This window comes from Dreissena polymorpha, chromosome 5, assembly GCF_020536995.1.
Source record: "Dreissena polymorpha isolate Duluth1 chromosome 5, UMN_Dpol_1.0, whole genome shotgun sequence".
Classification (NCBI taxonomy): Eukaryota; Metazoa; Mollusca; class Bivalvia; order Myida; family Dreissenidae; genus Dreissena; species Dreissena polymorpha.
This window is the reverse complement of record NC_068359.1, coordinates 116798207-116814947: the sequence shown is the minus strand read 5'-3', so window position 1 is coordinate 116814947 and position 16741 is coordinate 116798207. Positions and strand designations below refer to the sequence as shown.

Genomic DNA, 16741 nt, shown 5'->3' with positions numbered 1-16741 from the left:
ATGTTTCCAAAGAGCAAGGCTCATATTTGGGCAATTGAAACAAACTAGAATATTGTTTTGTTAAAATACAGTTAGTCAGTTTGTAATAAAAGTCTGAATATCAGTAGTCATTTTTGGCCGACCATTTGTTTAAGCGTGTTTTTTAACAGCAGAGACTTTTAACTACCCTAAAAACACTGATTACTTTGGTAATACAATGCCTAAATATATATTCCAATAACTTTGTGTTATCGTGCATGTTCATGACATGGCATACCTTGCATATTAAGCAACAGATTTGTAGAAAAATGTATGCCCCCACATCGCACACTTACTTAGCATGACTTTTTGTAATGATGTCTCTCCCCTATAATTATAAATCAGCCAGAAATAAAAATCAATATAGTATTCATTAAACTGCAAGGTTTTTTCAAGCACCATTTCCAAGAGATTAACATTCCTCAAATTAACAATGCACACAATGGTCACAATATCCCGACAGCGTCCAATTTTTATATGGTGTTTTAATAATAATTGAAAGTCTGCTAATGGTTCTTTTTATTGTTGATTCAATGGGTATATATGCTATTCAAACTGACTATTGTACCTATATAATTTCATGTTAAAGCCACTGTGACCTTAACCTTTGTTATAGTTCGCAATAGCGTAATGGATATGGTATCCGCCTAGTAATCGTGAGGTCAATGTTCTATCTCCACTCAGAAAGTTTTCACGAGATCTTCCCCAAAGACACCAAGTACTGGTTATAGGCCAAGGAAATGGACTCCAGAGCGTTTGGCATGAGGCTTTTGAAGCAATCAAGCAAAAAAAAATAGGTTTCAAATAACCTTTGATTTATTGACCTCAAAATCCATACTTGTCTTCCTTTTATCTCAGGCATCATACTTAATGGTTGTAATTCAAAAAGTACTCCTGGTTTCGTATGAAAAGGATTGCTCTATGGACTGACTGTCAAACTTAACTATCAACAGACGAAAAGGTGGAGCAATTTACCCCCACTTCTTCCAAGGCATGCATAACTACAACAGACCAAAAGGGAAGCAAAACTTCTGACAATATTACTACATACTGATACATATTTTTTCACTTCTGGGTGGACATATTCATAATCCTTCTTGCATTTCTGTGAGGTTGTCTTCAAATATTGCTGAAAGGCGCCTTGTTCCTTCTTCACCTCAGCTGTCAATTTCTGCAAAGATATTGGGTAACATTGGTTTAAAGTCAGGCTTACTAAAATTGATTACAATTGAGTATATACTCATGGCTAGTTTAAGTAAGTATGTACGGTTTTAATGTCAAAAATTCTGAACAGATTAGTGGACAAATATGAGTTTACATGTTTTCGTACAATAATGAGTTTTCTATTATAAAAGCAATTATTATTTGCATATACTCTAGTTTTATTGATTTTCTGGTACCACTTCTTCTGAATGTTTACTCTAGTTTTTTTATTATGCAACTACCTGTTATTATCTGTTGTTGTGTAACTGATTATCTGTTGTTGTTTTAGTGTTTTTTTTAGTATGATTGTATATACTTGTTTTAAAGCAATTTTTGACATTTTGAACTTTTGGGTCCTCAAGTGCTTATGGTCCAATTATAACACTTTTTTGGAACTACCAACACATAGTTTACGGCACAAAATTGTGTCAAACGTAAAAGTCGTGCCAAGGGAGTGCCCAACTGTTGTATTGAAGCATGTTAATATGCATACATTAATGTCTTCATCTTTGATCATATTTATCATTAATACCTATCATACAAACTATTTTCTAACCAGTTTATTAATTTACAGTTTCAGGTGAAAAAAATAGTTGCACACTCAAAGGCCAAACCTTGAATCTGTTAAACTCCACATTATTTCCTTCCTCAAAGTCTGTATTCAGCAATGTGCCGTACTGTCGGAACAGGTCCATATATAATCTCTGCTGTGATACACTGAACTGTGACTTCCGGTGATAAGGTTTCTTGCAGAATATCAATGCGGTGTAGCGATCTTTGTCATTCCTATTTGCATGCGGGTACAAAAATAATACAAAGTCACATTAGTCATTTCAATAGAATCCTGAATATCATAAAATTTGTGTTTATACCGTAAATTCAAAGAGCAGCACAATGAGTCCTTTTTAAACATTCTTCTTCAATTGTCTAATGTCAGATGTACTGATATGGTTCGTTATGCAAGTGTTATTTAAAGCTTGTCTCAGCAATAGCAATAACCCTTGCTGCTGCATGTTGTAACTTGTTGCAAATTGTTAATTAATAATCATGTTATAGACATTCTAAACTGAAAAGTTGCTTCAAAGCAGCAATTTTTAACAAAGATAATAAAATTGCATATTCATGTACACCACTTCAAATAATGCAATTGAATTAATTTGTGCAAGTGTGAATGCTGCAAATTGAAAAGTCTTGGAATTCTTCATTCTTTGTGTCAATAGACAAACAAACAGGTGTTAATGGATTTGCAGACCAAGGGACATATGTCCATGATAAATCTAGAAGGGAAGGGTGTATAACAGCTAACAATAAAATACAATTTCAAAAGCACATTTGTTGAATTGATATCACCCGCAATAACTTTAAAATTTGTGACAGACAGACAGACAGAAGAACTGACGAAAGGACAATGCCAAAAACAGATCTCTTCGCCTTTGGCAGGGGATAATATCACACATCACATTACAATTCTTTACCTGTCTCTTATATTGTAGAAATTCTGATCTAGATCCGCAAATTTAATTGGTTTCTGGTCACTTTCAATTGGAGTATTTTTATAGAAGACTGGCTCTTCTAAATTCTTAGAGGCCCTGCTCATCTTGTGCTGAAAGTTATGTTCTTCATTAATTGGGCATTTACTTGCTTCAAGATCTGTGACTGTTTTCATGTTCTCATTTTCTGTGAACTCTGAATAAAAAGACTTTGGACGGAAGTCTGATGTTGAACTATTTTCAGAACCTTCCTCTGTTTTGTCCAAAATTTTTGAAGTTTTTGATTCAGAGTGATGTGCTATTTTTAAGGCTGTAAATGTTTCTTCACTGATATTTCCCTCATGTTCATTTGTACTTTCAAAGGATTCCCCTCTAATAGTTTTTACAGTTTTCCCCTTAGTCCCAAGTGAAACAGAGCCTTGTGAAGATTGCTGCTCAATTATATATGAAAAGGGTTTATTTGAATTCTTCTGAGCCAGAGTATTCAGATGGATGCCAACTTTTTTCAGCCTCTGTTCCAAACGTGTTTCATGGGTCTCGACGCCAAGAAGGCTCGCATACACTTCCTCAGTGAAAAATACAGTTTGGCCATTCTGTGGTAGAGGGTTCCTGTAAAAGTTTAAGTTTTCATTCATTTAACCTTTAAAAAATGCTGGTATCAATTTAGATCTACTAAATGTAACAGCTTTCGTTTCACCCCGGTAGTAACTATGATATACATGATAGGTATCGGGTCCGTTCGCCCTAGTTACACGTTCGCCCTGGGTCCGTTCGCCCTGGGTTCGTTCTCCCTATATTATCATGTGCATATCGGGGTATGAACAATTGATTATTCGCACATATAAGCAAGTTTGAACCTTAAGTTTTCATTAATTAATATAGAAAGCAATTAGTGAAAATAACTGGCCTTTGTTACAAACACGCTTACGAGTTAAATAGCGTTTTGATTTTTCACACATGTAAGCAAGTTTGTACCTTAGATTTCATCATTAATTAATATAATAAGCAATTAGGGAATATTACTGGCCTTTGTTACAAATACGCTTACAAGTTAAAGAGCGCCGTCTTTTATATTTCGGTAACACTTTTTTGTTTGATATGTTCGGAATAACCTAACTGTGAATTATCACAGTATATAAAATAGAGCTCAAATGTCTGGTTCTATTATTTCAAAAATGGATAATGTGTTGTGCATTTCGTGCAATTTGGAGGTACGACCAAGACAACATGCGATTACATGCGACGTTTGTGAACGGTGACAGCATCGGCTATGTGGAACTGGTTAGTTTAATTTAATTTTTCTATTGCAATTAATAAAAACATATCGTACGTACTTTTTCTATATATTTTAATGTTCCTTGAGGATTTCATTATTTTCATCTAATGTAACTGGTAACGGGATCTTCATTTACGTACATGTACGATAAATTATTTAGCTCTTAATAATTAATCATTTTGTCCATTACAGTCTTAGTGAATGTTGTCTCTATCGTATTTCATTTTCAATAAGCATTAAATGCTACCATTCTTCGACTTATGCGAATTAGTGTCAAGCGCTAATATCCTTTGATCCATAATAGATGTAATTAATTAAAGAAGCTTACGTTTGCGTTCTTGATTTGGTAAACAATTTAGATTGGAATTTGCTACTCGCTCTCTTAGCTTACTAAACTGTTTTATTATAGTACATCAATGTATTTTTCCATATGTTAGAGTTTGTAGCTCACCTAGCACAAAAAGTATACCGATGTGGTTTTGTGAAAACTGGGCTTAATGCGTGATATGGACTGCGCAATTCCTTAAGTTTTTCTAACAATATACAATAGTCATTCTAAACAATGAATATGCAATAGTTATTTCAAACAATATGCACTAGTCATTTTAAACAATATGTAATAGTTAGTTAAAAAATATGCAATAGTAATTATAAATTTTTTTAAATTTAAATTAAGTAAAACTTTATTAATTATGATTAATTAAAATTTTTAAATAAGTTAAAGTGGAAATTTAAATATTACAAATATGTACACAATATAAAGTGCATCATTTATTATTCTATATATAACAGGGTCTTCCCCAGGCCATTTAAGCGCCCCTTGCCGGGGCGCTTGCATTTCGAAATCAGAGTCTCCAGGGCGCTTGAAATTTTCCGATCAGTGTATTCTTCAGTAACAGAAAGTGGAGATTGTCCAAAAAAAATCAAGGTTTCCCTATCAGTGTATCAATATTCCCTGTTTTAAAAGAGCACTCGGTACCTACTTTCACAAGTAATCGCCATAAACACCACATGGGGTAATGGATAATCCACTGATAAGAGAATAGCATGACGCGCGTATCGATTATTCTAGCCACATTACTCGGTCATTTAAATGCTGACAAGGATGTATCTGGTAACTTTCCAGTCGTCAAACTGTGAAGTTCATCGTCCAATCGGTTACGCGAATGCTTATGAGGGCGGGGTTAACTATCGACCATTATTTTTGATTGACGTCGGGCATGAAGTAAGAGTTTATCGCAGCTTGATTAGCAAGAAGTTGTACCATTTGAGTAATATATAAAACCGGTAATTAGTACAGTACATAAAACCGGTAATTAGTACAGTACAGAACATTAAAGACGGTTTCGGGCATCATCATCACACCTTTTTACTGTAATCAAGTGTTACCTATGACTCATAATTAATACGAGAAATTAATTGCAAGTGGTAAACAATTAATTATTATAGCGAGTAAGTTGTGCAAATGACTCCCGGTTACAATTATGTGATAACAATTTATTTAATTCCAGTACATGTATATTTAAACATGTCCATTTATAAAACTGATTCACCTCGTTTTTCTGACATTTATTCGACACGTAATGCGCTTTAACAAATTTTCGTTGAATTAATTACGCACACTTGTAAATGTTTCGTCCGATAATCGATAGTTAGAAGACTGATGATGGCAACCGGCCGTGATCCTCGTGGACAACGTGAATTTCATGCATAATTCCGTCAAAACATTTATTCGACTCGTAAAGTGTGTAAACAAATTATCGTTGAATTTATAACGCAACGGTTAATATTTGTTGAAATCTCAAATGGGAATAATTACATTTGTAATCCGAAACCCATTACCGTAAGTCGATGTTAACGCGTTTTTAATCCGAAACACACTTCCGAATGTAAATGTTACCGCAACGTTAAATATTTTTGCTTCAAATTAGCAGTGCAAATTTATTTTGTGTTGAATCTTTTTCTCAATTAAAAAGAGCGCGAAAATTATGCAGCATGTACAACGTTGCGTCTATTGCATACAAATGGCGTGTATTGAGCGTTTTAACAAGCATACAACAGGTCAGGGGATTGACGCAGAGGCAATAGTTCATCAAATCTATAAATAGTCACTTAAAAATGGCAAGGTTTGTGTTAAAGAAATAACTGAAAGCTTTTATCGTAAATATTTACCAGAAAGAGATTGATAAAAACGGAATAAACGGGATTATCGGGAAATAAATAGAAACTTGAAAAATAGTAAGTATTCAGTAATAGAGTCGGGTTGAAACGGATGTATTGGGGAATCATTAGAGTCGGGATTTTACTATCTGTGCGGAAAAGTTTTAAAACAATTAAACAATATAAAAAAAAATATTTTTAAATGACTGGGGGATTTTTTTGAAGAGTCATAGCGCACCAAATGACGTCTTTTGACGCTGTTTTTCTTTGAGTTATAACGCACCACAGAACGTGAATTGACACGTTAAATTAAAAAAAATCAACGTCGGGAGGGGACACCACTCCCGAACCCACCCCCGGTCGGCCCCGGGGCGCCTGAACAAATTCCTGGGGAAGGCACTGTATAAGCTGTATATATTAAATTTATAAATTATTTGTTCATTAATATGTGTAATATAGTCATTAATATTATGAGATTTTGAGTGTAACTTCTTGCGTTGTTTATGGTTCTTTCATTCAGCAATATATAACCACCGTCTGTCGGATTATCTAAATTCTTGTATTCTTGTCGATCCCTGCATAGGCAAATAAATTTAAAATTCATATAAGCATCATTAAATCTCAATAAAAACATCATCAATATTCAATTTATTAAACTGATCAACTTCCAATAATCTTGCGTGTATTGCGCAGTGTGAAGTAGCAACCGGCCTTTATTGATCGGTGTCGATTAATTAAGAGATTATAGAGATAACGATCTGTGTTAATTGATTGATTGAGTGTCGTATTAACCTAATACAGTTAACATTGAGAACAATTACTAAATCGTATAGAAATTAGTTATGTAGAATATGATTATTAAGTTGAAACTATTATCCTAAAGAGTATACTTAATATTGATGCATGCATAAATCATGTTTATAAAACAGAACTGTTATTATTATTTTTTTAGAAATTATCTTTAATATGATTATTAGCGTATGATTAAGAAAATAAACATAAAATATGTAAAAGGTGTAACATCAAGTTTTCATTAATTAATATAATAAACAATAAGAGAAAATTACTGGCATTCAACGGCTTTGTTACAAACACCCTTACACGTTTATTTTTTCACACATGTAGGCAAGTTTGTAGCTTAAATTGTCATTTATATATTAAAATGTTAAAAAGATAACAATTTTCGTTATACTTATTGCTTCCCTGCTTTGATAATAAAATTTAGGGCGAACGGACCCAGGGCGAACAGGTTTTAGGGCGAACAGGATTTAGGGCGAACAGAAATTAGGGCGAACGGACCCGGATTCACATGATATAACTTGACATAAGTTACTCGCGAAAATATGTTATTTACTGTGGTTTGGAGACCTAAAAAATATCAAGCGATTTTGCTTTTTATTTCACGTTTAAAATTAAAAGGCAATCACGGCTAAAAGTTTACCAAGGTAATTCTTCAAAGGATGTCATTGCTTCGTTCACATTTTATATGCAGTATACGCACCAAATTTGTTGGGATGATTTGAACGCGGTTTCATAAACAACCGCACCGGTAAAAGAAAAACACCTCGACACCTCAATCCAACAAAAAAAATGTTGCACTGTTACTAATAAATAGGAAAACATTGACACTGAGCAGCATTTTAAATATTTTTGTAAATTGCTTGTACCAGATTTGAGGGCTATTGATTTTATCTGTTAGATAAGCTCAATAGGTCATTTTCGACCTGAAATGGCCCATAAGTCACCCGGGGGTGACTAGAATTCGATTCGTTTCACCATAGGGTGACTTCAAGCCGAGGTTAGTCATCCCCGGGTGACATGAAGCCGATTGTAGTCACCCGGGTGTGACATGAAGACTGTTCTTGTCACCCGAGGGTGACATCAAGGTGATAGTCACCCTCGAAATCAGCATAAAGTCACCGTCGGTAACAATTTTACTTTTTCAACGAATTTTCTGAAAGACCAAATTCAGTTTGACGGTTTGTGTTTGAGAATCATTCAAACAAATTTGATCATATATGTATATAATATATTCAAAAGCCACAATAGCCTATATAAGATACCTGGATGCGGTGCCGTTTGATAAAAATTACACGGGTTACTAGAAGCCGATTCATGTCGGCTTGAAGTCACCCCAGGGTGACATGAATGGGCATCTAGTCACCCCGGGTGACTTGTGGGCCATTTCAGGTCGACAACCACCCAATGAGCGTTAGTTTAGGGTTTTCTGTGTAAAGTCATGGAATGTGTCATGCCACAATGCATATAAACTTCTTATATGAATTTTCCTAGCAATAAACGCTTGAGCATCATTATCAGCACAGCAGCAGCAACAACATCATCATACTCATCATCACTCACGTGACCGGTCTGGCCGTTGGAGTAAATGAGCGACGACAATACAGAAATTCTCCCCCAGTCATGTCTGTTGTGGAAGCTGAGAGTAAATCATCATTGGGCAGGCATCTCCACTTGTTCACATCGTCGTCCCAGATTTTCTTCTGAAGGCTTCGACGGCGACATCCCTCTAGCGTGCCATGGTGATTTGTCAAAACAAAGCAAGCTTTCGTCATTTGACGGTCACAAGTAGGGGCTCTGTTCGACCAACACATGTTGCAGTAATGTTCTGGACGTACTCGTTGGTCTTGTGCTCCAAGAAGATGCGGTATATACACGGTCTAAAAAAAAGGCCGTATTTGCATAGACGCCGACGGCCGTTATGCACACTCAAGGCTTAATATAACTTGTGAATTGCATAAAATATGGTATTAAAAAAGTACAAACAAAACAACACACACGCTTGCAATGTGAAAAAAAGGCCACAGGGGACGTCTAGACGCTGGCATTTGTATATGGTCGTACTTTTGCTTTCAATTTCGTGGAGCGGCATATCGTCGACGTTCGCGCAAACGTATGGTGTCAGTTCGCTATAAAATGAACACGTATGAAAACAATATGAATAAGACACGCGCGAAATATGGACGTCATTTGGAACTTGCTAATTAAAAAGTAGTACTGTCATCATTATATCCATGGTGTTTATGCGCTGTGCGTGTTTAGTAGGCACTTGTTTCAATACTGAGGCAACCACGTCGAGAACGTTGTTTTGTATGTTTAAGTGTTAGTTAATTATTAGTATTTGTATCTTATTTCTGCCTTTTTGCAAAAAGAGACTGGTCGTCAACTGAAATGAAAAAGTGTTTACAAAAATGCGAAACGGATTATGTTATTCTTTTAGAGGTTATATCGTAGTGGATGCACAGTTTATGACTGTGCTTACTTTTCCGCATACGGATTGTAACGTAGGGTAATTTAGTGATGTCACATTATGAATACAATAGTACGATCATGAGTATTTATGTTTAAATTTGCATACGGAGTGGGTTCATCGGGAAATGAAAAACATGTCATAGGAGTGAATCATAAAATCAGAACACAGCGTTTATGTGAAATTAAAATTAATTCTAATTATATTTAGATGTGCTGCCTTGTCCAACTTGTTTACTCGTGACATTGGCGTTATTAAGGAAAGCAATAACGAAAATTCACGGTAATGACTAATACCAATAAAATGTTTCATTGAACAAATAAAAATATACACACAATACACAAATTTAAAAACACAATACTATTCTATTTACGTATTGAATAAAGTATGCAAAATGAATATGGACTGTTTATTCGTGTATTACCTGTACCGATACTACAAGCAAAGACATTCTCTAGGTTTTTGCTACAAGTCAACGGTTGTTAATTTTCAGTGTAAAAAATATTAACGGTTGTATGCTTGCGTATAGCAAAAACACAAATTCAGGGTCGTTCCTAGTGTTATCATATAATTTTTGTTCTTTAGAAAAACAATATTCCGTGTCCTTCGATGCTTTAAACTAGACTTATTATTCCTCATGTAGGAATCAGTCGTCAAAATTTAGAAAGATTTTAGTATTAACTGGCAACAAATCATACAAATTAATGAGCTCCAGAGTACGTTGAAATTGTAAATCAAGTGGTAAAGACATACGTTATGATTTTCTCAGAGCAATTGGATATTGCTATCTAAAGTTTATGCTCTCCATGGACCGTTTTGATTACCAAATTAGGTGCCTTAAAAGAGGCAGTCCATGGTAACAATATGGACAACAATACGCACAGAATTTCATCTCAAAGCACACAAAAAATCAAAATAACTACAACTGCTACAGGGTGATTCCTTCCACTTATTTAGTCCAGACACTGACTACCGTGTAATGGCTATAACTGGATTAAATGACACAATTGTATTCAAGCAGAGTTTGAAACTTACAGACTACTCTTTATTAAGGCAACAAAAGGAAACATGCTTTTAAAATATGCAAATAATTTGCTGTGTGCCATTTAAATGTACTTTTTTGTTCCTGTATTTTATTGACTAACATCTTGTCATTATCTCAAGTAAATTGCTACAGTATCTGTCAGGTTCAATAACATTGTCCCAGAACTTAAACCATTTCGATAAGCTTCATTTTCTCTTAACATTTATGAGCTCTTTATTCTACAAGAGTATTGAAAGAAGTTCTATTAACCAGTATAGTCTTTTTAATACCATATGGCTACAATATTAAAAACATCACTTTACTTTCCTGCATATTTTCGTTTTAAATCATGATAAATCATGATAAAACATTTATTGTAAAAAGATATTGTTAATTGAAAAATTGACCAGTACAGTGGACTTGAAATGTTAGAGTACAGATTTTGCTTATATGTAAAAATGTTTTGAAGCTTGAAGCAGAAGATAATGTTAAGGTACTCTATACGTGTCAATTAAGAGTTAGAGAGAGAGAGAGAGAGAGAGAGAGAGAGAGAGAGAGAGAGAGAGAGAGAGAGACAGAGAGAGAGAGAGAGAGAGAGGAGAGAGAGAGAGAGAGACAGAGAGACAGAGAGAGAGAGACAGAGAGACAGAGACAGAGAGAGAGAGACAGACAGAGAGAGACAGAGAGAGACGAGAAAGACAGAGGGAGAGAAAGAGAAAGAGAGACAGGGGAGAGAGAGAGAGAGAGAGAGACAGACAGACAGACAGAGAGAGACAGAGAGAGATAGAGAGAGAGAGAGAGAGAGAGAGAGAGAGAGAGAGAAGAGAGAGAGAGAGAGATTGATCTCAGATAGAAGCTATAGATATATATAGATATAGCGAGCTATAGCTATCTATCATATCTTATCACCTCTCTCTAATACCTCGCTCCCACGAAAGAACTCGCTCTCTCTCTCTCTCTCTTTCTCTCTCTCCCTCTCTCTCTCTCCTCCTCTCTCTCTCTCTCTCTCTCTCTCTCTCTCTCTCTCTCTCTCTCTCTCTCTCTCTCTCCTCTCCTCTCTCTAGATATCCAAGAAGATAACATAGATCTACATAAGAGACCCAGAGACAAACATACACAGAGACCAAAGAGAGACCGATACTTCCGAGTGAGATCGAACATCCTCGCTCTATCTCAGAGAGACGCATAGAATAGCTCTAGCAGAGAGAGATATATAGACGATAGTCGAGCAGAACCTAGAGCACCACGCTACGCGCACAGACGAAAACCCAGAGACGAGAGACAGAGAGAGACAGAGACAGAGAGAGACAGAGAGACCGACAGAGACAGAGAGAGACCGAGAGAGTACTGACGTATGGAATACTTGTTCCAATCAAGATTGTAGATAAGGATTTGCAGTATTTATAAGTCATTTCTGTTCTTGAAATTGAATGATATTGACTTCTCAGACAGACAAGTTCCCTCAGCTTTAATTTTGGCTGCTGGCAGAAAAAAATGGAGTGCATCAGGTCTGTTTGTGATTTTGTTTATTTTGTCATGGTGACACCATGGCTATTATATAGTTTATTGTCAAATAAGAATCTTAGTCTGTAAAGTGTGTTACCAAATTTTAAATGGGCAAGTAAAATAAAAATAAGATTAAAAAAATATTTGCATTTTGAACACTCTTGGTTACAATTTTGGCAACTTTGTACACTTCACACCTCTATTTGGATATTTTCATAGTGTTTTGATGCATTTTTAGCTCTACTGGCCGAAGGCAAAAAGAGCTTATGTGAGGGCGTGGTTTCCGTCCGCCCGTGCGTTAGACTTTTTCTTGTTTACGCGATAAAGTCCACAGTTTTCATCCGAATCTTTTCAAACTTGTTCAGTGTCTTTATATTCATGAGGACTCAAACCCTATTCAAAATGGGTTACATCAGAATAAATAAGGCTTGTTTACGCAATAAAGTCCACAGTTTTCATCCAATTATTTCCCAACTTGCACAGTGTCTTTATCTGAATGATGAGTCAAACCCTATTGAAAATGAGCAATATCGGAGTTATAAGTCCAGAAATATCGCCCCTTGAATTTAAGAAAAAAAAGAAAATTCAGTTTTTTTATGTGATAAAGTCCATAATTTTCATGAAGTATCATAGATATTGCTTTCATACTTATGTACTTAAAAACACGTGTTTGATGGTTTTCGATTCACTATATCTTTCTTCCCTTAAAATTTGGAATCATTAGTGATATTATAGGCATTTTTCACTGTTGAATTAAATTGTGTCATTGTGTCGTATGAACAAATCTGCATGTAAACTACATTTGGACTCAAATCGTACATCAAATCATTTCTGTCTTCAGTTGTCAAAACACCTATATACTGTTTGATTCCAATAATGTCGCTTTAATGGAATTACCATTTTTATTCATTTGCTTCTTAATATTAAATCACCTAAACTTGTTTTATTAGTACTGCCCTTGGAATTTGTTCACGTCATGTCATTATGGATTTTTGTGACGTCATACGACCGACTTTCCCAGTTGTAATCTACATGCATAGGTCATTGGATTTATTACGTTCCATTTTATTTATATTTTCTCTCTGCTAGGCGTTTCTTGTTTGATTTAATTATTTTTAATTTGTTTAGCAGTCACATAAACAACCAAGCTATGTAATATGGAATTTTTACACCCATTATTGCTGCTTCTTCCTGTATTTGCGCGATGATTATCTGAGATATTAACTCTATGATTCTATATTCTAAAATCTTTTCTATAAAGAAGGAATGTAGTTGACAATTGTTAATAGTTTTATTTGATCGTTCGTCAAAAAGTTGTAATTCTGTTACTCTTGTATCTTCAATGCAATTGAGTAATTAAATAGTAATTAAATTGAATGCGTTTTAATTCCCTTTTATTATTGTTTAATTTGAGTTACAATGCTATGACGTTAAATTTTATTTACACTTAAATGTATTATGAATATTGCTGGGCCAAGTGTGAGGTTGAGCGCTCTATAACCAGGTTTAAACCCCCAATGCTTTGCATTGACCGTTCCAAGGCGGTGACCCCAGCTTTATTCATATTTTGTGTTTATGTTGGTTTGTATTGTGCTGTATTGTGCTGTTTTGTACTGTTTGGGCAATTGGTCACTTGCCTTAAATAAAGGACCAACTAATTGTTTTTAATGAAAATTCAATACTGCTCCAGCAGCTGGAGTTTCACTTCTTTATATTTGAACTCTTGCAAACTATCATAAGGGGACAGTATAGGATTTTTTAGACTTAGTAACTTAAAATATATGGTTTAATTTTGTGTTTAGATCCACTTTACTTCTAAAGTATCAAGGCTATTGCTTTCAAACTTCAAATACTTTCATGCTATCATGAGGGTACTGTACCTGGCAAGTGAATGTACATTCAAACCACACGTAAATGTTCGTAAATACACTAAGGGAGATCACATCGTATGTGTCCCACATAGCTTAATTATGAGTTGGTTTTTTTCACAATCAAAATATACAGTATTTTAATATTTGATTTACATGCAGTTTTCTTTCGACATCTTCAAATAATTCTTTCAGAGTCACATCATACAAAAAAGGGTCTTATGGTGCTTCGGCAAGCGCAGCTCAAGCCCAGTCTGGTCAATGGCGCATTCTTGTCAGGAATAAACGCAAGGTTTCTTGGTCTCATTAGGTATGTCCTGACCAGACTGCGAGGTGTGCATGCTGGGCTGTAGCTACGCTGTCCGCAAATGGGATAAGATCCATTTTCGCATGATGGAATTCTTTTTTTTTTAAAGTATTTGTTTCTAATAAATGGGACATCTTAGCACAATACGTTCCGATAGAAAATTGAAGTCAAACTGTGTTATTAAAGCTAACTGGCAAATTTTGGTAGCCCATTCCGTCTCTCAAGACCGATTTCTATGCCAACTGACCGAGTACAGCAAATATTTTAGGTAATATAATGAAACAATTTCCGTCTTATCATGACACTACACTATTTCGGTAGTTTTTGTATCCTTATCTTGAATGCAATACAGTGGTATCAATGTGTATCGATAGTCCATTATGTCTTTCCCGGACGAAGTTTGCTATCGATGCTTAAAGCAGGTTTTAATAGTTATATAATTATTATTATTTAAACATACATGTATATCAAACAAAATAATATTGCACATGAGCAAAACAAACTTTGCTTGTCACTCATATAATAATTTTAAATAACTTATCAGAAAACGATAACCCACCATGAGCAGACGGGGTGCGTGTGTCTATTTCATACCGGTCAGTCTTTTAACTCTAAATGTAAATGTCACACTTAAAGTTCAAAGATCAAATTTGGTTATACAAATGCTAGTCTAGGTTGTAACTATTACTTTACCTTTCATCATGTAATTATAAAATAACTGTAGAAAATACAACCATGGGAGGACGGCATAGTGAGTGCAAAATTAGTCTCCTTACATTTTATGTCAAGGTTAAATTTAGAGGTTAAAATCTGACATAAAATATCTTGTCTTGATTTATTTTTTATTTTTTAGCAGTTACATAAACAAACAAGCTATGTAATATGGATCTTTTACACCCATTATTGCTGCTTCTGCCTGTATTTGCGCGATGGTGATCTGAAATATTAACTTAATGATGCTTAAATTCTTAAATCTTTTTCTCAAAAAAGGGATGTAGTTGTCACTCGTTCGTAGTTTAATTTCATCGTTCCTCAAAAAGTTGTAGCTCTGTCGCTCTGGTCTCTTTCCTACCATTGAGTAATTAAATGGTAATTAAATTGAATGTGTTTTAATTCCCTTTATTATTGTTTAATTTGAGTTATGAGGTTAAATTTTATTTACACCTAAATGTATCATGCCTATTGCTGGGCCAAGTGTGAGGTTGAGCGCTCTAAAACTGGTTTAAAGGCGGTGACCCCAGCTTTATTCTTATATGTGTTTATGTTGTTTTGTATTGTGCTATTTTGTACTGTTAAGGTCACTTGCATTAAACAACTAATTGTATAAAATGAGAATGCAATACTGGTCTAGCAGCGGGAGTTTAACTTCTTTATATTGAATGTAACTTAATATTTCAGAATGCAAATTTCAAATTATTGACCACAAATATCACCACATTTATGCTGTATGTATTGCAACAACTGTATCTCTACCGCAATGATCAATGTTTCATATAAAGGTCAAAGAATACATGGTTCTATAACTGGCGTTTAGGTTATTAATGTGACTTTATGTGATATAAATAAAAGTAAAATATTCACTCATATTGACTGTGCCTATTAAAAAGATAAATTATGTATCACTAAAAAATGAATTCATTAAATTTACATATCTGAGCTTATAAATGATTTAAAAAAATAGAAACTTCATAGAAACCAAATTCAAGATACATTTTTGGCATAATTGCCATTAAAACGTCAAATAAATCTTTAAAAATTGTTTGTCTTCCAGACAATGTGCTGCCAGACAATGTACTAAAGTAACACTGATATCAGAGTCAGTCAAAGGGCCACCACTAGACTTGCAGCAACTATCAAGAAAGATCCAAACTATTCTTGTAGAACTCAAGAAACTTGAATACAATTGGGACTCCAACATGCAGTCTTTGGAGGCTTCATACAACAAACAATTACTTGAAATACGTGAAACACGCCAGAAGATAAATACAATTTTAGACGAGATTGAAAAGACAACCATAAAAGAGCTAGATGATAAGATGGCCAATCTGAAAGCTTCTCTCAAGACTGATGTGGACAATTGCAGTATGCTTAAAAATGAACTAAAACTACTCAGTGATGTTATACATGGCATTGTAAATAAGAGTAGAGCAGAACTTCATTTATTACAAATAAGAAAAGTTTGGAAAAGATAAAGCAGTCTGAAACTTATTTGAAGGATTACTCATTTCAGGTAGAAAGTTTACTGACATTCCAGGCAAACAATAATGTACACAAATATTTGTCTAAAGTGTTGCATCTGGGAAAGATTGTGGTAAATACTCGAGCATTACCAGTGTTAGGTGACCCAGACCAGGTATTCATTGTGCAAGGTAAGTATGATGTGAGCATTACCAAGTGATTCAGTGAGGTGTCCTATAGTGGCCATCTGTGATCTCTTTGATGATCAGATCGTTGTTGCAGATGAGAGAAATAAACAAGTGAAGCTGCTCAATCACGAGTATGAGTTGGTTGGGCATTGTGATTTAACTGTTTTTACAAAGGACATGTGTCAAATCACACCAAGTGAAGTAGCTGTTGTTGGGGAGGTGGATATTGAGGAGGTGAATATTGCAGAGGATTAT

The 16741-nt window shown here is 34.8% G+C and overlaps 1 protein-coding gene across 1 annotated transcript in view; it reads right to left on the bottom strand.

Annotated features, from left to right (window-relative positions):
- LOC127881805 (uncharacterized) overlaps positions 1-7689 on the bottom strand; it is a 34323-nt gene extending 26634 nt beyond the window's left edge. The window contains exons 1-4 of the mRNA XM_052429939.1: positions 7589-7689; positions 2697-3320; positions 1836-2007; positions 1070-1189 (exon numbers count right to left, since the gene is read on the bottom strand). Of these exons, the coding sequence (XP_052285899.1) occupies positions 1070-1189; positions 1836-2007; positions 2697-3320; positions 7589-7614 (942 nt within the window). The 5' untranslated portion in view covers positions 7615-7689. The remainder of the gene's footprint in view (positions 1-1069; positions 1190-1835; positions 2008-2696; positions 3321-7588) is intronic.
- Between the last annotated feature and the right edge of the window lie 9052 nt (positions 7690-16741).